Consider the following 24,432-nt stretch of genomic DNA (forward strand, 5'->3'; position numbering starts at 1 on the left):
TTCTTGGGAAGGGCGCCTTCAAGGACACTGAAAGCACTGTCTAGCTCTTCTGTGAACCATGGCCCAGGTGCTCCTATGAGACAGGTGTGTGCCTGCTTACAGCAACTGAAGACGACTCACCAATGAGGAAAAATGTCAAGATCAGGATTATAAACACATTGGAGTATATTGACAATCTTCAGCCTAAAAACGCAAAAACTCTAAGGGGATTTGACCACGATTCTGTAAACCACCAACGGTACAGAAATGGTGAATATGACCTTGTTCCCTAAATTCAGAGTCCAGGGACTGGAGACTAGGGCATGCAACTCTACAGATGTCAGACAAACATGAAAACAGCTGATGCAACCATACACAACTCATCACCTAAGATTTGAGGCAAAGTGACTGCAGGCTTCAAAAAGCAGAAGAGAAGTTCCTCAATCAAGGTGTGATTTAGCTAGTGCTTACCATGGGGAAAGGGAATTGGGAGGGGCAATATAGAGCCAGGGGAAGAAAAGGCAAGAACTATTAGGTGTAAAATAAGCTGCAAGGATATATGGTACAACAAGGGGAATACAGCCAATGTTTTATGATAACTATAGATGGAATATAACCTTTAAACTTATGAATCATAATTACAACCTTTAATTTATATAATATTGTAAAGCAACTCTACTTCAATTTTTAAGTCCTATAAAAATTAAAAACGTGTGGTTTCAGGGAAGGGCAGCATGATTTAGGGAAAGGGTGGTATCTTGGGTGACAGGGAAGCAGAAGTCACGGGGGAGGGGAGCCCCTCTAAAAGTGACCAGTGTCGGACTCCCCCGAGTGGTGAGCAGGTGTTCAGAATCCCTTTTTATCGTAAATTATGTTACGGTTAAGCATTCTCTTTTTGGATGCCTGTGTTTCTTTTCAAGCTGGAATGCTTTAAAATAAACTACCTCTAAAAATCCTCCGAATGCTGTTTTGAGACCAGGATATAATTACAGAAAAGGTTGTGCATGGCTGCACTTGAGTGGCCTGTGTAAAGCCCTAAAGGATAAACTAAATATTTATCTGTGGAGCTAGAGAACTGGGCTATAGGCTGGGAACGGCAGGACACTGGTGAGGGGCTGACTCTGACTTTGGCATGATTCTTGGTTTTGCGAGGCTGTGTGATCCTGGGCAAGGATCTAGATCTTCATGGGTCTAGACCTCCACCACGCACCTCTGTGAAATAAGGGGGCAGCTGCACAAGAAGGTGGCTTTCTAGTCTCTACTGACCCCAAAATTCTGTGGTTTAATTTGGCATCTTGAGAAAAGAACACACACAATCCTTTATTAACTTTCTATCACAGTTCTAGGCTAGACGACACTGATCCGTGTGTGTTCAGTCATGTCTGACTCTTTGCAACTCCATGGACTGTAGCCCACCAGGCTCCTCTGTCCATGGGGTTTCCCAGGCAAGAATACCAGAGTGGGTTGCCATTTCCTCCTCCAGGGGATCTTCCTGACCCAGGGATTGAACCCATGTCTCTTGCCTCTCCTGCACTGGCAAGTGGATTCTTCACCACTAGCGCCACCTGATACTTGATTTTAAATACACTTGTCAGAAATGTTTCAGACGTGTTCCTCACCTCCTTGACCATAGTTCCCGTGGTCTAACTGCACATTTTCCCACCTGACCTCCATGAGGGCACGAACCACACTGCGTTTAACTGCATAACCTTTGAGCCTCACATATAATAAGGGCTCAGCAGATACCTTCTGAACAAATTGGCTATTTAAAAAAATGTAATCAAGTCGCCAGTCTCTGAAGTGATCCCATTTAAAGACAAAAATAATGAAAATCCAGTAGGGCCTTGTTGTGAACTGAATTGTGTCCCTCTCACTGACTACCCCCCAGAAGCCCAATGCTGAAGTCCTAAGCCCACCTCAGAATGGGAGCGTTTTTGGAGATAGGGTCTTTGAAGAGGAAATTAGGATAAAATGAGGTCATCAAGATGAGCCTTAACCTTACAAGACATGCGAGGAGGATATTAGGATGCAGACAAGCAGGGAGAAGGCCCCCCTGCCATAAACCAAGGAGAGACACCTCAGAGGAAATGAGCCCTACAGACACCTTGCTCTCAGACCTCTCCCCTCCAGAATCACAAAGAAATGAGTTTCTGTTGTTCAAGCCCCCGGAGTATTGTCCTTGTGATGGCAGTCTCAGCAGACTAAGACTGGCCTAGAGCCTGTCTTGAATAGGAGATGACATCTTTAACAGAAAGGCAGTATAACATAACATGGTGAGGGTGTGTGTGTATGTGCATGAACACGTGTGTGAGTGTGCCTAGTTAGCTGCATACTGCCAAGGAGACAATCTGCTAGATTTCTCCCTTGGCAGGCTGTGCTGGCGTGATTTAGATGGTGCGTTACTCTGCGGAAGGCAGGGCCCACCTCCATCTGGCATCTCCGTGTGCTAAAATTGGATTTAAAAGGGGAAAAAAAAAAGGAAACCTCCTCAGGCTCCAGCACTGGAGCTTTAGGTTCTGAACCACACCCTCCCACCTGAAAAAGTCTACCAGCCCGTCCCCAGGCTTGCTCCGCACCCAGATCCCTGGTCCAGGGGGCCCAGAGCTCAAGCCTCCCTCCCTCGGGCCCCCTTATCCTTCCCACATTCATTGCGGGGGCTGCTGGGCTCCAAGACGGCTGCTCCCTGCTCAAGCACCCGCTGCGCCCAACCACATGCCCCGAGACTCCGCTTCTGCGGAGCTAAGATGCAGCAAGAATCCCATCACACAGCAATTCTGGGACCCAGAGAGTCTCAGAAGCAATTCTGCCCACGGCCACCTGGGTTTACTGCATTGGAATTCTATCAATATGTATCTACACTGAGCCTCAGACAGCCAGTGGTGGTGTCAGTCCAGAGTCAGTTCATCTTATGGCAGAGACCAACAGGGACCAGGGGACAGCCTGGGACACAGAGAGTCACACAAATCTGGGAACCACAGGGAGGAGGTGTCCGGCGGGGATGGAGTTGTGTCTCTAAGTCCACTTATTGGCTACTGAGGCTGTGTGGTCATATTAGATTTTCCCATCCAAGTTCCTGAGAATACTGTACCATGTTCAAGACATTTAAGAAACACCAGGTAATTACATTTTAAATGAATGCTTAAGCTGCTACTCCTATTTCCACAAATGTGAAGACTTCTAAACTAGTCAAAGGGAAAGACATACTTCTGTTTGAACTTTTAATAACACAGTGCTCCATGAGTGTGGGCTCTGGAGCCAGACTGGCCACAAAGCCCCCTCTCTCCATGTGCCATAGCATGACCCTGGGCACTCATGCACTCTGGTCTTAGCTTCTGCATCCATAAAACAAAGGGTGAGACTAGCACTTCCACCTGTGGGGTTGTTGTATAGCTAAAATGCCTTACTACTCAGAAAGCCCCTAGAGCAGTACCAGGACTGGTACCCAGAGAGCTTTAATAAGTGTTGGCTACAATGAAAGAGATGTCCCCCTACCGAGAACTGCCAGGTGAACCTTGAGAGGAAGTGACATACCTTAACTTTGGAGTTTTCTATCAAATGCTGAGCCATGGATTTTATCAAAACTTCAAAGAAAAACCACGAATACTGAAAAAAAAAAAAAAAATCCAGTAAGGAAAACAACAAATCAGAAGACGAGACATTTACTCTCTTAGTAAGGTCACTGACACGAAACAAGTGTGACCTGAAAACACAGCTGAACCTCTTGACGAATGGTTGGACCCGAAGGGCACGGCAGATATGCACCTGCTTCCACGTGCCCAGCAGTAAACAGGGCCGTCCCACTGGGAAACTGGCGCTCACACCTAACATGGCACAGCCAGCCATGGGCGCCCCGGATCTCACACGAGGCCTTTCCTCTCGGCTGACTCCCACCTGCGGATGCTTGCCTTTAGAGTCTCTAACTCAGTGTCCGCCACTGGTCTGAATATGACTGTGACACTCTGAGTGTAGTAATGCCTTGCGGCTCTCTTTGGAGCACAAGCATAAACAGCAAAGTTGCTACTGAGGAGTTATCTCTGTTACCCACTTGGAGGAGCTGCTGACTGTCTCCAAAAGCACAAAGAGGATGAAATTGATCAGGCCATGAAGTCTGAAGTTTCTTCAATTTGCCCACTGCAGAGCCACACTGGCCCTCCCGACGTACCTTGAGTAGTTTGTTGCTGGTGAGGAAGTCGGCAGAAGGCTTGAGAATCGTGGTCATGGATTTGGTCAGCTCTTCGTGCACTGTCTTGTATTCGGAAGCAATATATGGCTCAGCCTTATATGCATACTTTGAAGAAAGGGGAAAGATACTTTAGTGCACTGGTTCTCCAAGATGGATTGAGGAGTTGGAGAGGCTCCCAAGGATGGAGATCAGGGACCAGGTACCACTGATGGGTGGCAGAGGAAGGTGTGGACACAGAATGTGGGAAGGGTGGGTGTCATGTGACAGGAAGAGGGAGCCCAGGGTGTCTTCAGGGAACCCATCAAAACATGTGAACCATCTGACTCAGCTGGTGGGTCTTCCAGGACAGAACTCTACCTCCCCAAAACGGTAATCAACATGTCACATGACTGACATGCAGCAACTGATTCCTTGAAGCACCCCAACTTAGTTTAAATATAAACTAATACACAACTACAACTGAGAGGTATTCAAGGCTAAACAGAACATGTGTAACTATTCAGAACAGTAAAGGCCCCTGTGTTCACTGAATATTGTATGTAAATGATGAACTTGTTGACATTTATCTAATGTTATCTCTTGCTTTCCTACATAGTCCAATTTGATGGTGGCTAGAGCTAACCTTCCATCTTTAAACCTCTATATCATTTGGGTCACATTATTTGAAAAAACCCTTAAAGAAAGAAATGTAGCTGAAAGGGTGAAATTAAGGAAATAAATGAATGGCTGCCCCTCTTTGGACTTCCCCCTCACTCAGGTGCAAGTACTGGCTGCAGGAATAGAAGAGAAAGCAGAGGTGTTAAGTGTTATCCCAAATACATCTTCAAATAACTAGATTTAAGGAAAATAAAATAGGTCCTTAGAAGAAAAGTTGGAGAGCCACAGATTTGAATGACCGGGGCAGTTTAATTTACATACCTTAACATATGACCTCAAGTGGCTCTCCAATCCTTCCTCATGGCACTGGGCAACCACATGAATAATGACCCTACACACCACAGGAATGAATAAAGCAATGAATAGTAATGTGGAAATGGAAACATTTCATTATTATCACAGCAGTAGTAGAACAATGATGATGCTGTTGGCACCACAGGAAACGAGGAAACAAGGCATTGGATGGGGTCCCCACATATGGGATCAAAACAAGTTTCTTAAATATCATGTTCAACATGTACTGGCACCCCAGATATGTATGGCTGTGCTCCAGATGTGGACAGACTGAGAGGGAAGAAGGGTACCACCTTTCCACCTCGCTCACCGTGTCACGTTGACCGCAACCTCCTCCTGGGTTGCTCGGGTGAGGACGCGGAAGAGCTGGTTTAGGATGGTGGGCAAGAAGGCGATCATCACGTGACCTTCCATCGCGTGCAGGCTCTACGGGCATGGGATGGCAAGGTTTGTGTTATCATTTTAGAAGTAAACCGACTCCAAGAAATTTCCACTCAGCTTCAAACACGGATGGAAGAAACCCGTTGAATCAAACGGAGACAGTGACAACCAGGCTACTGGACAAAGATGTCTGTGTCCGAAGCCTCAGAACCTGTGACTATGTTATATGGCAAAGGGGAATTAGGGCTGCTCGTCAGATTAGCTGGTCTTGAGACGGGAGACTCTGCTAGATTATCCAGGAGGGTCCTTAGAAGTCAAAGAGGGAGCAGGGGAGTGGTGAGGAAGAATGCTCCGAGAGGCAACATTGCTGGCTTTGAGATGTGGGAAGGGGCCACAAGCCAAGGAATGAAGGAGCCTTTAGGAGCTGGAAAAGGGCGGGAAATAGATCAACCCCCGGAGCTTACAGAAAGGAACTCAGCCCTGTTAATAACGTCCTGGGTTTGGCCCAGTGAGACTCATGTCAGACTTCAGAGTTATAAGAAGTGCAAGAAAACAGATCTGTGTTGTTTAAAGCCACCAAAGTGAAAGTGAAAGTGAAGTCGCTAAAGCCACCAAGTCTGCAGTAATTTGTCAGAGCAGCAGTGGAGAATGAATAAAAGGTTCTTCTTCAAGTCGCATGGCTCCTATGATGTAGCTGAAAGGGGACTTGAAGCAGGGATTTCGGAATCCCCATTCCATTTCCCTTGGTTAAATCAAACCAGTTCCACTTCTCACGCTTCGTCTGTTTTGTCCCAATGCCTAGAACACATTTTTAGCTATTGCTCCCCTAGAATCACGTTCTGGGTGAGACTCCCCTGGACCAACCCTCCTGCTCGCCCCAGGAGCCTCCTGCCTGCACAAAGCCAGGGCTGGTTACGTGCACTGTTGTTGTGCACTCACTCAGTCATGTCTGACTCTTTGCAACCCCATGGGCTGCAGTACACCAGCTTTCCCTGTCCTTAACCGTCTTCCAGGGTTTGCTCAAGCTCCTGTCCACTGAGTTGGCGATGTCATCCAACCATCTCATCCTCTGTCATCCCCTTCTCCTCCTGCCCTCAGGAGTTTATGTGCATTATTTCTGTTGTTTTTTTCCCCCACCTAGAACACGCTCACCAAGGTTGTTGTCCCCTACAATGAACTAGAAGTTACTTCACGGTGGGACTGAAGTCACTGTCTTTTATGTTCCTGTGACTGTGCTCTGTGTGCAGTGAGCACTCATAGAAAAAGCCTACAAGTGGCTGGTTTTCTATGTGGAATCACATGTTTTAGGCCAGCCTGAGAAAAGTATATGTGGGGCTGGATGAAGACGGCAGTCATACCATTTCTGAGTCTACTCCTTGCCACTATCTAAAACCCTAGAGACGATATCACTGTGACAACATCTGGTGAAGAGCAGCCTTATAAGGTTTCCAGGGGTGGGAACAACACTCACCACCAAACAGAAAAAAGGGAGTTACTAAGAAAGACATCTGATACCTTAAGGTATTTTACGAGTTCACTTCCTAAGGCCTGGGCTCCGGATTCGGTTTTCTGACAGTACTGGAAAAAATTATGTAAGTGCTGATCCTGCGGAGAAAAAAGAAGAAAGGAAAATGAAAGCCTGTTAGCATATCTGGTGTGGATACAGAGGTATTTGCTTCTGCAGAATGCGTGTTTTATTCCGACTATGAAAGATCATATAAAAATAAAATTAAAAAAAGAAAAGACTTCAAAGGGCCTCCAACAAAAGTAGAAAATTTATTATGAGAACTCTTACTTGTACTATCCATTTATATCACTACATGAGAGCACCATATATGTACTTTCTTTCTTTACAAAAGGACTTACAGAGTGAAAATATATTTAACATATCAATTACAATTTTATTCTGCCAATAAAATCATGCAAATTCATTCACAAAGCCGTCACTGCTAATTTTAATGGAACAGCATGTACCTGAGTATACACTGTGGAAACCAGATGAGTTGAAACTTTGAGCAGAGGCTTGCTTCCATCTACCCATTTAATTTCTGGACCATAATGCTGCAAAAATGTGGAGGGGAAAAAAAATCCCAACAGATTAGTGACCTTGGCTTCAAACAGCATCTTCAGTTGAGTGTACTGACAAAGTACTGAATGCCAGACAGCTTCACTGACTTGTTATTTACGCCTGGCTCATGGTAGGCATGTAACCATGCCCACTTTCTTCTCCCAAGTACATGCTCTTCTTAATAGATTGTCTAAGCTATCTTTTCTATATAGTTGCAGCTCTACAAATTATTGTCCATCTGAGAGGGAAAGGTTCCAATTCTACCAATCACTTGACCAAACTTGAACTCAGGATTCTGAAAGTGATGGCATAAGGTACCAGATAAAATAAATAGGATAGTAAGTATTCCTAGCACCTGAAAACGAATGGTCATGTTTGTGCTTGTTTTTATTTCTGAAACCTCCACTTTTCTCATTCTCAGACTAGGAATAATAACTGAATAATAACGATCATAACAACTGAATATTATTATGATTTTACCCTTATTTTTGAGTATTTTAACTATCTGTCCATAACATTGGCCCAAATTTGGCGCTATTTAAATGCAGAGATATTAAAAGCCATTCACAATGAAATGGACCAGATCTTAACTAAGTATGTTATAAAACTCAAGTCGATAAAATTTAAGATGGCTAAAAAGAATATAAAACCAACAAACCAATTGGAGAAATCTGAGAAGACTCAGGCTTTCATGAATCAGAAATGTATCAGAAAGGGCTACAAAGTGGATAAGGGATTTGCTTACTAGACTTACAATAAGCTGGAACACAATTTCTAATCATTTGCATGGCTGTAAGAACATATCTTTATTGAGCATGGCTAATTTGCAGACACAAACTCCCATCTCATCGTCAAGTTTCCATTTTCCTGCTGAAGCAGCGCCAGTTCAGGGCTTATAAAATGCCCAAACTATAATTCTAGATTATGGTAACTATTATGAGCACTGCCTAGTGAAAGTGGCCTAGTGAAAGTCACTTAGTTGTGTCTGACTCTTTGCAACTCCTTTGGCTGTAGCCTTCCAGTCTCCTTTGTCCACGGATTTCTCCAGGCAAGAATACTGGAGTGGGTTCCTTTCTCCAGGGGATCTTCCAAATCCAGGGATCGAACCCAGGTCTCCCACATTGCAGGTTGATTCTTTACCATCTGAGTCACCAGGGAAGCCTTCCAATGGGCTAAGTTTACTTGTAAAATGAATAACTAAAACCAAAATATTGGGACTGGCAAAAATATTGCATGCTTTTGGAAGGAACTGGGGTAAACCGATCTTAAAGTCCCATACCCTGCCCATCCCATGTTCCTGGAAGCCTAGGTAGCCAGACGGGAGATTGGCTGAGACAGGGATGTGCTGCTCGCTAGTCACCACCCTTCCATCCTTCAGGAGAGGAAGCCAGGAATATCCCACTGTTGAAACAAAGAACAACAACAACAACAACAAAAATCACAGAAGTGTAGGAAAATGGATGAAGACAGCCGCGTTGATAGACTGCCTGATCGTTAAGCACTGCTAATTCCAATCTGACTAAGAAATTGAGACAACTCAGAAAAGAGCCTCTGCAGAAAAGACTCATAATGCATGCTGGCCTCCACGGGATGAGAAGTCTAAAACCATCTCCTATAAAATGTACACATGTGAGCCAGGCATGCTACCTTCTCTAACGTCATCTAAACACTCCTTCAGTGAAAGTACTCAAATTTAGAATCAAAACGAAGTTTAAGAACCTAATGCACAAGCTGTGAACAATCAAAGGGATGATGACATTCAAACCTTGTGTTTCAACGACGTCCTTCTTCTTCGTGCTCCCTTTATTTGAATTATCGCAGCTGACATGGAAGAATGTGAACAGCAAGTGGTGCTTTTCATGTAGCTGGGTGGGCAATTCTATTTTAATCTGCAGGGAAGACAAAAATAACAATCTTTCTTATATTCCAAAACAACAGGTCACCCGTGCACAAACGTGCATTTGGTCTCCAAACTGATTTAACGCCTGCAGTTAAAGAGATCTGAGACTGTTGAAGAAATGGATCCTTAACACACTGTTATGGTCTAACTGTTTGTGTCCACCCTACAAATTCATAAATTGAAATCCTAGATCCAAAGGTGATGGTATTAGTAAGTGGGGCCTTTGGGGGTGATTAGGTCATGAGGGTGGAGCCCTTATGAATGGGATTAATGCTCTTGTAAGCAATGGCACCCCACTCCACTACTCTTGCCTGGAAAATCCCATGGACGGAGGAACCTGGAAGGCTGCAGTCCATGGGGTTGCTGAGGGTCGGACACGACTGAGCGACTTCACTTTCACTCTCATGCTTTGGAGAAGGAAATGGCAATCCACTCCAGTGTTCTTGCCTGGAGAATCCCAGGGACGGGGGAGCCTAGTGGGCTGCTGTCTCTGGGGTCGCACAGAGTCGGACACAACTGAAGCGACTTAGCAGCAGCAGCAGCAGCAGCAGCAAGAGATTCTATAGTGCTCCCCAGTCCTTCCTGCCATGTGAGGACACAACTGAGAAGTCTGTGACCTGGGAGGTGGCCCTCACCCGACCATGCTGGCTGGCACCCTGATCCTAGACTTCCAGCCTCCAGGATCATGAGCAATTAATATCTGCTCTTTACAAGCCACCCAGTTTGAGGTATTTTGTTACAGTAGCATGAATGGACTAAATTCATTGTCCCAGAACAGGAAAGTTGGTATTTCAACTCTAGAAAGAACTGGAAAACACATGAGAGATGTGTTACCACAGCCAAGCCATAACGAAAAACCAGGTTCGACTATTTAAAAGCAGGATTCACATAGTAGTTTGAGTGAACTACATTATAATTCTATATGTGTGTGTGTTAGTCGCTCAGTCGTGTCTGACTCTTTGTGACCCCATGGACTGTAGCCTGCCAGTCTTCCTTGTCCATGGAATTCTACAGGCAAGAACACTAGAGTGGGTTGCCATTTCCTTCTCCAGGAGATCTTCCCAGTCCAGGGATCGAACTTGGGTCTCCTGCATTGCAGGCAGATTCTTTACCATCTGAGCCACCAGGGAAGCGTATAATTCTACATAGGGAAACCCCCAAATAAGGAAGATTCTCAGGTCCAACAGATGTTTAACTATATTTAGGTATGAAGAGAAATAGGTGAGAATATTAACTGTGGTAGTGATATAGGAAGAATTTTGACTTTTTCTTTTCTGCATTATCTGTACTTTCCAACTTATTTTTTTTTAATAAATGTGTTGCTCTTATAATTAGAAAAATTAAGTAAACCAAATATTTCAACATTTAGTTATAGCACTGTAATTTCAGTTTTATATGCAGCTTCTCTTGAATTTTGCTTTGCTAAGCAAAGAAGTTAGAGTTTTCCTCAAAGCTGGTTAAACTAGGTTTTCCTTTGAAAACCTCACTTACCTCATCATAAAATTCTGGGTTTTGGTGATGGTGTAAAACCGCAGCAAAGGCGCTTTCTGTGAATAGCGGCCCACCAGGCCTGCCATAAATGCACTAAAATGAGAATGAGCAAAGGGAGATACCAGAATTCAATCAATAGAGCAAGAAATTAAACTCCAATGTGTCGTAAAGAAAGCAGCATTCCTACAGCATAAATGAAGCCCTCTTTGATGGATTTCTCCTGCTTACAAGACTCCAGGCCCACAAGCCCCCTTACTCCCCTCGCTCACCTCCCAGCCCTCCCCTATTCCTACTCCACTCCGCGGACAGCAACAGCTCACTGCTGACTTTCACCTCCATGCCTTTGCTGACACAGTCCCTCAGTCTGAAGAACCTTCCCTTCCATGTACAACAAGCAAACTCTCATGCATCCTTCAAGAAATGATTCATTCCTTTCCTGTGTCCTTTTGGCAATTTTTTATACTAATCATTCAGTTTTATCCAAAAAACCATTTCAGTGTCTTCTATGTGTCAGGAGCTTTTCCTCCATGACTGCCTTTCCCACTAAACTATGAATTTCTTGAGGACAAAAACTGTATTATATTCTTCACATATTATCTCCTTCCCTTTGGGGAAAGTCACTTCCACATAGTTAGAGTGAAGAATTTGGGTTCTGGAGCCAGACTGCCTGGGTTTGAACACTGGTTCCACTAATGTATGGTCCTGAACAATTCATTTAAATTCTGAGCATTAGTCCCATCATGTTAAAAAAAAAAAAAAAAAAGCAGATAATAATAGTTCCTAACTCTAAAGACTGTTAGGAGCATTAATGGAATCTAATATCTATAAGGCTGTCCAAGCAGAGCCTGGAATATAGTAAACACTCAATAAACATCACCAATAACCTACTACTATTATTATTACAACTAGAATCAACATTTTCAAGCAAGGTACATGATGTTTACTGAACTGAATGCGCATAAGAAAACCCCATCCCTAAAGAGTGCTACAAAACAGAAATTGCCAATTAAGAGCAAGCACTCAGTTATTTCTATTCTGTAAGGTTCAGTGTATGTGGCTATAGTCTGTGATGTCACATATTTTGTGTTTGTGTCAACTAAAATGTGCTAAGTCCCGTTAGCTGTGCAGTATCAGGAACTGCATTTTTAAAATGGAAAAACGAGGACACATAAAGTACCAACCTTCAGAGGCTTAGAGTCTTCCTCATCTGAATCTTTGAATTCAATGCAAATAGCAATATTTCTGGCCTGCAGCAACAGTTACATAAAAAAGAGAATTTAAAAAAAGATTAAAGTATGCAAATATTTATGAAAGAACATGAGAAGCCAAAAACCTAAGAAAGTTTGGTATCGAAAAGAAAACTTGGGCTTCCTTGGTGTCCAGTGGTTAAAAACCTGCCTGCCAACGCAGTGGACACAGGTTTGGTCCCTGGTTGGGAAAGAGGCCGCATGCTGCGGAGCAACCAAGCGTGTGCACAACTCCAGAAAGCCCTTGAGCAGCAAGGCAGACCCAGAGCAGCCAAAAATACCACAAACAAACAAATAAAACAAATTTTAAAAAAATTAAATAAAAACTCAATTTTGCCACTCACCTTGGCAAAAGACTTTTGACTGTCATATTTCAAGGACTTAGGATAAACATACAGGTGATTGTTGTAGATGGTGTAAGGTTGAGTGTGTTTAGGGATGCAGGGTACAAATTCCTCCACCTCAAACGTAATCGGCATTTTAGTACAGGTTTCAAATTGCTTTGTAGGAATGTATGATGAGTTGACATAATCTAAAAAAAAAAAAAAAAATTAAAAACAAACAAGCTGAAGTAAAAACCAAACAAAAGCTGGTCTGTTTATTACACAGAACGTACACTTACTAGGAAAGTCTGAGGAAACGTTATCAATTGTAATGTCTAGATTGCCCAAAATCACAGGGAGTTTAGCCATCTTCTCAGGTCTACAAATAAGAGAAGAGAAAAGTCAAACAAGTTAGTTAGCTCTGAATTCTAGAGCAGCACTTCCTACAGAAATATAATGCAAGCCACGAAAATAATTTTAAACTTCATAGAAGCTACACTTAAAAAGAGTAAAATGAAACAGGGGAAATTAGTTTTTAAAACATTTTATTTAACCTAATATATATTAAAAATATTATCTCAATATGCAACGAGTATAAAAAGTACATTCTAGTTCTTTGAAACCAGATGTGTATTTTATACTTCGAGTTCATCTCAGCAGGACCTATATTTCAAGTACTAGGCAGTCACATGTGCCTAGTATCACAAGCCCAGATAAGAATATTGACAAAATGTTATAGTGAAAAAAAAAATTTAAAAAAAAAAAATGTTATAGTGGAGGTTTTCCTGAACCACTCCATTCTCAACATACATTCTTGGCTCAAATAGAATCAAGACAGTTCAGGAACTATCTAGGCTCCATTGTCTAGTGAAATGCTGGATATAAAGAAGGTGCTGAGTGAATTGTCTGGTGTCTGTATTTGGTCTGACTCCATCCAATACAGGGGTGTCCTTTGTGACAGTCCTGACAAGCATGCCCTCAGCCCTTCCTAGTGACAAGGAAACCTTCAACATAGTCATTTTGACACCCAGATTGCTCTTCCTTACAGCCTGGTAAAATTCACCTCGCTGAAGCTTTCAATCATCAAGGAGCCTAATTAAATTTCTCTAACACTTTTTAAATCATTAATAGACAGCTATCACACCTTCCTGAAGTCCTTGCTTCTCACCTTTTGGGTCTTCCTCCAATGCCATTTCTCTCCCCTAAATACATCCCATTTACATCATGGTTCCCAGAACTGTATCAGTAAGGTCCAGCAGGGCCTGAACAGGTTGGGTAGAGCAGCTGCCTAGTTTGAACAATGTACCTTTATACTGATTCAGCCAAAATTCTACTACTTTTACAGTCACACCACTCCAGTGAGGCACATTAAATATACAGTCACCTAAAATCCCTATATCTTTTTTATATGCTTTACTATCTGTTATATCTCTCCACCCTGTCTTTATATAATTATGTTTTTAGAAATCAAAACAGGATTTGATTTTTGTCCCAATGAAACTTTACCTTTTTATGACTGAGTCATTTGTAGTTGATCCAGACCCTCCTAAATCCAGATTCTAACATCTAATGTATTAGATATTCCTAATCCATATGCCACGAAGACATTCATCAGCACTTTACATTCTCATAAAAGTCTTTCATGAAGATTCTGCACAGACTATTGCCAAGAAGCAGCTCCTTCTCAAACCCCTAGAAGCCCATCACCAGACTGAGACTAGCCGCCCGTCACCCCTCCTCGCATCTGGTTACTCCAGCACTGAATAATTTCTCACACTTCTCTGACTTCTTGGTCATCTTGGAATATATGCTTTACATTCTTCTGTCAAACCAGCTTAGTAGACACAATTGAAAAAGGAGACGCAGAAATGTGGTTAGGACGACTAGTTCCCAGAACACAGGATGCTGCCTCCTGGTTCTTCAGAAGCCACCTGTTTAATAACGTCTTTGAGATCACTGGCAAGAAGCATCACAGCTCAGTGACTCACAGATTCAGCATTTGGTTGAATTGTTCCCAGTTTTGAAAAGTTCCCAACTCCTGTTTTTAAGCTTCCTCAGATATCATCACTGTTGTCTTAAGCAGTCTCACGATCAAGATATCTTGCGGTTCTGTTCATGTGAACCTGGATGTCCCTAATGGTTCCAAATTCTTGCTCCCACATGACTACAGCCTATGATGAACGTCGTCATCTTTGCCCCTCAGCAGCCCCAACTAATGGAATCACTTTCTCTCAGGGTTCCTCTCATTTCCACCGGCCTTTCGTCAACATCTGCAAACCTCGTGCAGAAACTAACAGCATTATCACCTAAACTACTCAATATGGTAGCATTTAAAAAAGATCTGCATTTTAAAGAAAATGTTCTATTTTTATACTTTGCTTTCAGATCTCCTGCAGAAATAAGAGACACAATCATGAGCAAATCAAATAAATATAAAATATCGCATCCCTCTTCTTAGACGGATGCTTCTTAGAGCACACTCAGCAATACCATCTCTCTGACAGGATTACTTTCTAACTAAATCTTGGACTCTCTCCTCTGATAATCACCACAAGGGGGAGGGGCAACGTGGCTCATGAGCTTTGACAGCTATTTTCTAAACACTAGGGCAGCTTCAGAACATGTTTCTCGTCTACTGCTAAATGACATTTGAGATAATCACGGGAGCAGGAACAATAGCTTTGGATCCAAGCTGGGGTCCAAGCTACTGACATGTGATTATTTTTTGTTAAAAAAAAAACAGGAAAGAAAATAAAGCAACATTAAGGTTTAAAAAAAATGAAAAAAGAATTCTCTACTTCGCTAACTCAAGTGTGACAAACACTCAAAGACACAGTGGCATTTCTTCAGATTCTTAATGAAAAAGGATTGAAGCCTCCCTCTTGGCACTGCATCTTCTGCGCTTGACAGCACTGGGTCCCTATTTCCGGGTTTCTGAGTCTCTCGCTGGCCTTCTGGACCACACTCTCCCCAGGAAACCTTTCCTACGAGAGGCCTGCTGCACAGGGAGAACCACCCCGTGCTCAGGACCAGTGGAGGCCTGTGATCTTAGCTGCTTGGCCTCAGGCTCTCTGCTCATTCCACGTTTTCATTGATGGCCCTGCAAACTCCACCCTCCAAGCACCACCCAGGAAGCCAGACTGTGAGCCAAAACCACCCCCAAATGCGGTCAGTTTGGGTGGGGTACCGGGTTCAAGCTAACCAGCCGAAGGAGTAACTTCTGACACAGGGCTGCCAACCCCCATCTCATACAGTAACTTCTGTTTCTCCGGTGTAGAAGAAACAGGCAAGGCCTTGAGACTCACTTCCGAAAGTCTGCAAGTAACTTGAGCATGTCTTCGTTGGATAGCTTATTGCTGTCTTGCTTGTAGAGAGCAGAAAACCTGGCGCTTTTGTCAAGGTTTCCAGATGCATCCTTAAACAACGTCCTGAAATAGCAGAACGACATGTCTAAGCTGAGTTTCCAAGTGACCAAAATAAATCCACAGCTGGACTCTGGCTTCTAAGTGAAGACTAATTGTCATTCCACTGGCTATGGCCAGCAGAAATCTCATTATCGAAAGATGAGGAAGGTATTTATGAGGATGAACACAGCTAACTCAATTTACATAGAAAATATTTCCAGCAAATGGCCTGCGCTTAGGAAATAACACACACAGCCAAATGCTTACGACTCAAAATACAGAGGGTCTGTGGGCCTCACTGACCAGGCTGCCATCCCCTCCCAGCTGGAACCTGGAGCCCCAGCTCTGCCACACACACTCCTGTCCATCCTGCCAGGGCTGACAGCACCCTTCTCCCACCAGCACTGCCTTTCTCTGGGTCTCTAATAAATGATGTTTCAGATATGCAGCTTGCTTGGTTTTCACTTTTACAGATTTAAATCTTCTGCTTCTGGACAACAAACAGAATGGGTCGGTCAGTCTATCTGTCTGTCTCTCCATATAGCTGTATCTATATAAAAGGTATAAAAGATGTTCTCCTCCAGACTCCTGGACACAGCAGGGGAAGGAGAGGGTGGGACGAACTGAGAGGGTATCACTGGCATATATACACTACCCTGTGTAAAACACACAGCTAGTGGGAAGCTCCTGCACAGCACAGGGAGCTCAGCCTGGTGCTCTGTGATGACCTGGAGGGGTGGCTTGGGGGGTGGGGAGCTCAAGAGGGAGCCGAACGAGGCACATATATAGCTGATTCACGTTGTTGCATGGCAGAAACCACCACAACATATTAAAGCAATTATCCTCCAATTAAAACAAAAAAACTAGGAAAAAAAAAAGCAACTCCTTTAAAAAGTGACATGTACAAAAAACAATCAAGATACTTAAAAAAAAAGACGTTCCCCTTACCTTGCTGCCCAAGCAAATGGCATTCTGTACTGCCCTAGCCTTTGGCATGCCTGCTTGGCATTCTTCAGAACCTTCTGAGCAACCTTAAAGACATCGAGTAGAACTATGAGTTACTGTATCCCACTGAAGGGAGAACTGTGAACTACAGAGTCGCTATCTCGCAGTCACTAAGCAAGCTCTTCCTGTAGCATCAGATGCATGGACGAGCACATCTAAATGTAACACAGCTGGATTTACTCTCAGTGCAGAGGATTCTGTTCACCATGTTCTCTAGCAGTGATTTACGAAGAATACCAAATGAGAACTCTCTCCAAAATGTATGTCTTTTCTTTGGACTTCGTAGGCAACAGGCATGCCATTTCACAGGCTTTCATATTTCTTTATGACTAAGGGCTATGTAGTATGAGTCCCTGACTTATCAGTAATTACTAGTACTTGGTATTCATGCCCCAATATATCCCATTACTGGAGTTTAAATGAGGACACTAATGAAAACACTAAGCTTTCACAACTCCTAATAGGCATTGGCCTACGCAGACTTCCCAGATTTGGGGAGTATATGCTTTTTATTAAGGCATGACAGGTACTGACTTAAGTTAGGCCAGGGCTTTCAAACACCACGTTCTTGTTTCTAGTTATAAATTACTGCTACTTTCACTTTCTCATGATCACTTTTGGTTTGTGTGGGGGGTGGATTAACTCTAAAGTGCAGGGGGAAGCAGATTTAGTTTTGGCCTAAGATGCATGCATGGCAGGTCTCTTTATCAACGATACCTCTACCGCTAAAGCAGATGACACCTAACATCCCCAAATTCGCTTGTTCTGGGGTACTGCACTGTTACCACTACAAAGTCTGACTGATTCAGTCAGAGTAGAGTGTGAAGGGTCTTTTGCTATTGTTGTTCAGTAGCCAAGTCATGTCCAACTCTTTGTGACCCCATGGACTGAAGCACACCAGGCTTCCTTGTCCCTCATCTCCTGGAGTTTGCCCAAGTTCATGTCCATTGAATTGATGACGCCATCCAGCCATCTCATCTTCTGATACCCTTTTACTTCTGCCCTCAATCTTTCCCAGCATCATAGTCTTTTCCAATGAGTCAGCTCTTTGCATCAGGTGGCCAAATTACTGGAGTTTAAGCTTCAGTGTCAGTCCTTCCAATGAATATTTAGGGTTGATTTTCTTTAGGATTGACTGGTTTGATCTCCTTGCAGTCCAAAGGACTCTCAAGAGTTCTTCCCTAGCACCATAGTTCAAAAGCATCAACTCTTTAGCACTCAGACTTCTTTATGGTCCAACTCTCACATCCGTACGTGACTACAGATCTTTTACATTACTTAAGTAAATCAGAGTCAAACCAACGTTGGGCAACATGCTGTACTGCCAGGGAACCAGTGTGAACTCTGCAGAGCTGCAGCATCGGTTCCACCAGGAGCTGGTCAGGAAAGCTGGGTCTCAGGCCCCACTCCAGACCTCCTGGGTCAGAACCTGAAATCTGACCAGAACTCCGGTGATCTGTGTGCACCAGGCCTGAGAAGCGCTCGTCTAGAAGACTCGGAAGGAGAACAGCATCCTGGCTGCTTCTGAGTCAAACCGAAACCAGCTGTGTGAGTCTGGACCACTGAACCTCTCTGGACTCTGCTTCCCTAACTGCAAAATGAAGAGCATGGGCTCGACTTGCCAGCATCCCTTCCGCCTACTAACTATGACAAGTGTACTGAAACCACGTCGGGGAACTGAGGTCTTCAGGAGTGATGATGGAAACATTTCTCCACTGAAACAGGTTCAGGATCCAGTCCCTCCCTTTCTCCTTCCAGCGGGGCATGTCCACGCAGACTCGGAGATCATAGAGTAGAATGGTCAGCCTTCCTGGAGTGCCCATTCTATTTACAAATATTCAAGTAGAAACAATTGCTTTTAGGTTTTAACAATAATGACTGTGTTGTGGACTAAAATGCAATACTTGCATATGTTTCACTCCTGCCTGCAGTGAACTCTCAGATTTACTGAGGATGCACATGGAATACAATTCACGTGAAAGCCAGAGTGAAAAACCAGTGTGTGCCCTTTGGGTTTTTTCCCCCACTTTTCTTTTTTAAAAAAATCTGTTCATGGTGGACACCTACAGAGAATCCTCCCAAAAATTTCCTCCAAAGCAATGATTTCCTCCAAACGATGCCCTAGGCCATATTGGGAAACATGAAGAGACAATTTTTTTTTTTTTTTTACAGCTCAATTACAGCTCAGAGTTTTATTTGGCAAGCAAAGGAAAGTACATCCTTGAGGTATGAGGGCGGGCCAACCCCAAAGGAGAGGCCATGAAGAGACAATTTTGATACACAGGAAAAAACCATCCCTCAGTAAAATCTCTACTGAAGTTTCTATTTTTACATAAGACGGCTGAGTCTTAATCTCTGCTTGAATTGACTGCTTTGGAGGTGTGAATGCATGGAAAAACGTACACATGGCTGAGCTTCACATCCCGTAAGTATGAAGGAGGAGTAAATTCAGCAGATGCTCAGTGGACACTGGGAAGAACGGCGTCCCGCCTGTGAGGATACGTGGTTTTCGCACCAGCATGGGCTGCCAAATTCCAAACCATGCACATGGCAGGAAGAAGCGGCCAAGCTGGTACATACTAGCCTTGGAAACGTGTTGCGCATACAGCAGGGGAATAGATCTTATCTTGGGCATTCACTGATAATTAATCAAAACACCAAAGAGACTAAAAGAGCTTCTCATCCCAGGTTTTACAGACTTGATTTAAAAAATAAAACAGCTTCTCTCCAGATAAACTTGACTCAGCTTTTATCAGCCAGAAGGGCATCCTGTCTGTAGCTGTGTGCCTGGGTACACGGGCTCTTCCTGACGGGGCTGGAGTACTTGATGATGATGTCCTCTTATATGTGTCAGTGGCTTGACTTACAGTCTCCACAGCACTGACTTGTACATTATCTATTTGATATTAGCACTGTTCCTGAGGGAAGGGAGGGACACGTAGCAGCACCATCTTTCAACTACACATGTGACACCCGGGGCCCAGAGAGGTCACATGACATGTCCAGGCTGGCTGGGCACACAGCACCCAGGTCTCTGACTCCTAGGACCTGTCATTTAACAATTATCCTGCATCTTCGTGGACACGCCTGTGATGGACTGGTGACCACAGAGAGGAAGCTCTGAATCAGCTGAGAAGACCTCAGTGAGAGCCTCCAGGGTATCCCAAATCCTGCTCACCTATCTTTGTCAATGTATCAGGGTCATCTCACAGATGACCAGTTACTTAAAAAAAATTGTTTAAGAAACAAGAAGTACTGTAAAACTGGCACGAGCAGCACGCAAATGGCTGACTCAAACCAGGCAGCTCGGTATGCTGGAAAGTGACAGTCACCTGCCCTTTGGCAACTCCGGCTGTGGGAAGCTGAGCAGGCAACTAAACCTTTGTGAACCTAAGTTTTTGGAAGTGTGACTTATGTCCACTCCTAGGTACCCCCAGGTACTGAACACTACACCCCAGTAATGAACACACAGCACACACCCCACATGTGTATTTGCCCCCTCATCTGCCTCTGCCACCAGAGCCCTGTCCCATCTGACAAAACACAAGTGGGCTCGACCTGCAGACACTACTGGCCAGACCATCCCGGCCAGGTCACCTCCTAGTCTCTGGTCTCACATGTAAGAGTGAATGGATCCAAATTTACAATTCCGGGACCCTGGACACACTCCAGCAAGTGGAAATGAACTCCATTTAAATATAATATATGTACTTTTTAATGAAAGAAAGTTTACTAGTAAGCTGGTAATTCCTTTGCCAGCATAGTCTAGCCAACTGAAGTATTTGTTTATACATGAAATTACTTTTCACTGAAAACTAGACACATAAGGTTAACTCTTAAGAGTAAATCTATGAGAGTAGACAATCCTAGAAAGCATATTAAAAAGCAGAGGCACTACTTTGCTAACAGAGGTCCGTATAGTCAAAGCTATGGTTTTGCCAGTAGTCATGTACAAATGTGAGAGCTGGACCATAAAGAAGGCTGAGTGCCAAGAACTGATGCTTTCAAACTGGGGTGTTGGAGAAGACTCCTGGGAGTCCCTTGGACTGCAAGGAGATCAAACCAGTCAGTCCTAAAGGAAATCAACCCTGAATATTCATTGGAAAGACTGATGCTGAAGCTGAAGCTCCAATACTTTGGCTACCTGATGCAAAGAACAGACTCATCAGAAAAGACAGTGATGCTGGAAAAGATTGAAGGCTCCAGGAGAAGGGGATGACAGAGGATGAGATGGTTGGATGGCATCATCAGCTCAATGGACATGAGTTTGAGGAAACTCTGGGAGACGCTGAAGGACAGGGAAACCCGGCGTGCTGCAGTCCATGGGGTTGCAAAGAGCTGGACATGACTGAATGACTGAACAAAGAACAGTGAAAGCAGTCTATCTCTTTTAGAACATAAATATGGCTTAACTCTGATTTCTTTAAGCATTTCTACTCCTACTTTTTTCCCCGCACTGCTTTTTATCATCCCAAAGTCATCCATACCTTGGAGGAGTCGGAACTCTTCATGTATGGCTCAGCACCGTGGGTGATGCTCCCCTGAAGTACTTTTTCAATTCTAGCCACAAGGAATATATCAGGATGAGGACATGTGACTGAAAATATCCCCTAGGGAACAAACCATCTTCTTTAGCGAGCAGAATTTACAGTCACATTAAACAAATTTCACGAACATTAAAGATTCTCAATCAGCAAACAGCACTGAAACAGCAGAACTAATCAGAAGCACCCAGCGTCAAACTGGTTAACTCATTAACAAACAGTTCGTCATTCGATCAGAAAGGCTCTTTGGCAGAGAAGGCAACTAGCAGCAAGTTTAGAAAAAAGGAAATGAGAAGTCAAAAGCCATTTCTCTTTCAGCTTGCTTTGACGGCCTCGTGATATACACAACCAATCTAATTAAGAGTCTCATTTACCCCAACTGCGCATTTTAAGCTTCATTTATGTATTTACACAGCTTGTACTAGGTAAGCCTTAGCAGCGTGACCACTGGGCCAGCCCCCCACCTGCTTCGGGTACTGCATGGAGGCCTCGTGGAGGATGCCCAGCGGGGCAGGTGAGCTTTGCCGGTCGCCGTTCCTCAGAGATGGGGACGTGGTGACCAGCATCTGCCGCACTGAGAAGTGGTTCAAGTCCACGTGGAAGTCGGCAGAAATCTTCCGGTTGTATTTTACATCAAACAGGGACAGAGTGACAAAGAAAGGCTCGACCTGGACAAAACAAAACAATCCAGATCACCACCAGGGCTCAAACTGTTGGGACAAGAGAATGCTGCTATCAAAGAAGAGACAACTAGACCTGTGTATGACTGCTGCTACAAGTTACTGAGAAAGTGCAACAGCCTCCCTCCCTGTCCTGTATTGTAAACGTCCTGTCTGGTGGCCCAAATGACTCTCTGCACTCTGATCTCACCCCTCCGCTCTCCAACACCAGGAACTAGGACTGCGTGGCATGACTGCTCTGCGATAGGCTCACCTGAACCCTCGGAATGTGGGTTTTTTTTTTTTTTTTAATTTTAGTTTTTGAAAAGGAAAATTACGTTTGTAGTGGGCCCTTCTTCATTTTCGGCAACACAGCATTGCAAATTGAAAGATAAGTCATTGCACTTGACGAGAATTCTTTTTCCAAACTTCTCTTCAAATGGCTTCACTTCTGGCTCAGCTGATGAGAAGTCAAGCCTCTTTAAAAGAAAATGCAAATATATAAATGTATTATGTTCTCACTAAGAAAAAAAAAATTCCATAATAAATGTATCTTAAGGAAACTGCTTAAAATATGGAAAAGCTATACATATTTATTTACGCAAACTGTGTTTACTATTTTATACATTTATGTAGGATATAATAATGGTCAAATAAATGATGGTATATCTACTCAATGACTGGTTATTTAGAGCTTTAAAATTATTGTTATGAATAACTCAAGTGTTCATCAACTGAAGTACCTATAATCAAAATGTGGCATATACTATAAATCCAATGAAATACTACTAAGCCATAAAAAGGAATGAAGTTCTGACATATGTTACAACAAGGATGGGCCCTGAAGACATTATACTAAGTGGAACAAGCCAGACATGAAAAGGAAAATATCATATGATTCCACATATATGAGCTTCCTAAATAGTTAAAATCTTAAAGACAGAACGTAGAATAGAGGTTACTAAGGGTGAGGGGAAGGAGATACAGGGAGCTGTTGTTTAACGGGCACAGAGTGCCCATTCTGTTTGGGAGGATGGAAAAGTTCTGGAAAGAGATCGTCCTGATACTTGTGCAATAATGTGACTCTACCTAATGCCAGTGAATAGTATGTTTAAAAATGGTTAAAGTGGTAAATTTTATATTGTGCATATTTCACCACACTAAACAAAAACCTGTCCAAAAAACTATATGGTTTTGAAGTCTGAGAAGAGACGGAGGAAAATACTTATTATTAAATGGGGAAAAGAAGTTCTATTTTAAAAAAAAAGACAACAAATGAAGAAGAGGAAACTACGGGAGGAGATGTAGCAGGACAGCTGGCCCCTCTGAGCAGCAGCCCTGTCTGTGGGCAGCCCTGGAGGCCCTCGCCACGCGTGTTTGGGGTTTTCTCAGGACACAGATGTGGACTGAAGGATGGCAAGGCTTGGGTGTGGAACTGAGCTGGGCCAGTCGGGAAAGTACCATCTACTGGGCAACTGTAGAGATGCATGCTATTTTCTTGGTGGTGGGTTTACAGGGTAAATTATGTATGTTTTTTGTGGATTAGCACATCTTTGGATAAATCTCCTTCAATTTTCAACAATCTATGGAATATCAAATGTTCACAATGGTTGTGCAATGGTAATAAAATTACCGGTTTTTGTTTTCTCTCTTTCTCCTGCATTTTCTATATTATCATATTCCTTTTCATCCAAAATATATAAATAAGCAAACAAATTAGCAAGCAAATAACCTATCAAAGCTTTTCTTTCCTTGAACTATTCTAAATATTAAAATACTTCTTACCTGAGCATCTGGGTCCAAATAAAAAAGTTTAACTCTGCTTTCACTTTTCAGTTTGATTTCTGCTTCTCTGGCACTCTGATAACAAGATAAAACAAAAAATAAAAAACACATTAAAAAATCTCCTTTTCTTACAGAAGTATCTAGGTATGTTTGAAAGCTACCCCATCCTGAAAAGCCAGACTGCCGGACAACTCTGCCCTCATCTTGGTGGGTCACCTGCATGTCAACAAACAAGGACAGACTATTACTGTGGATAAGTACTGTGTGGTAAGGACAGACACAATGTAAGATCTATGGGGGGAGGGAAGAGAAGCTAAGACTTGATCCCTGCCCTTGTGAAGCTGACAATCGACTGGAGAGTCAAAACCAATGCAAATAAAGCAAAAGAGAATAATTAAGCATTACCATCAAGAAAAGCTTCATAGAGTAATGAAATAGGTGACAAGCTCTGAATGAAGAGGTAGAATTTAGACAGCAAAAAGGAGGAAAACATGCGCATTTCAGATTGAATG

At 43.3% G+C, this 24,432-nt stretch overlaps 1 protein-coding gene across 22 annotated transcripts in view; it reads right to left on the minus strand.

Annotated features, from left to right (window-relative positions):
- The window catches only part of DOCK9 (dedicator of cytokinesis 9), a 282,181-nt gene that overhangs the window by 77,365 nt on the left and 180,384 nt on the right, over nt 1-24,432 (minus strand). For all 22 annotated transcript variants that reach the window (XM_040267373.1, XM_040267395.1, XM_040267374.1 and 19 more), the window contains exons 10-27: nt 23,921-23,995; nt 22,474-22,614; nt 21,941-22,144; nt 21,420-21,542; nt 16,876-16,958; nt 15,829-15,951; nt 12,823-12,902; nt 12,545-12,732; nt 12,135-12,200; nt 10,954-11,046; nt 9,328-9,451; nt 8,842-8,963; nt 7,469-7,555; nt 7,010-7,099; nt 5,424-5,539; nt 5,081-5,150; nt 4,142-4,267; nt 3,511-3,582 (exon numbers count right to left, since the gene is read on the minus strand). In XM_040267373.1, the coding sequence (XP_040123307.1) occupies nt 3,511-3,582; nt 4,142-4,267; nt 5,081-5,150; nt 5,424-5,539; nt 7,010-7,099; nt 7,469-7,555; nt 8,842-8,963; nt 9,328-9,451; nt 10,954-11,046; nt 12,135-12,200; nt 12,545-12,732; nt 12,823-12,902; nt 15,829-15,951; nt 16,876-16,958; nt 21,420-21,542; nt 21,941-22,144; nt 22,474-22,614; nt 23,921-23,995 (1,983 nt within the window). The remainder of the gene's footprint in view (nt 1-3,510; nt 3,583-4,141; nt 4,268-5,080; nt 5,151-5,423; nt 5,540-7,009; nt 7,100-7,468; nt 7,556-8,841; nt 8,964-9,327; nt 9,452-10,953; nt 11,047-12,134; nt 12,201-12,544; nt 12,733-12,822; nt 12,903-15,828; nt 15,952-16,875; nt 16,959-21,419; nt 21,543-21,940; nt 22,145-22,473; nt 22,615-23,920; nt 23,996-24,432) is intronic.

Source organism: Oryx dammah, unplaced genomic scaffold (assembly GCF_014754425.2).
Source record: "Oryx dammah isolate SB20612 unplaced genomic scaffold, SCBI_Odam_1.1 HiC_scaffold_24, whole genome shotgun sequence".
In the NCBI taxonomy this organism is placed as follows: domain Eukaryota; kingdom Metazoa; phylum Chordata; class Mammalia; order Artiodactyla; family Bovidae; genus Oryx; species Oryx dammah.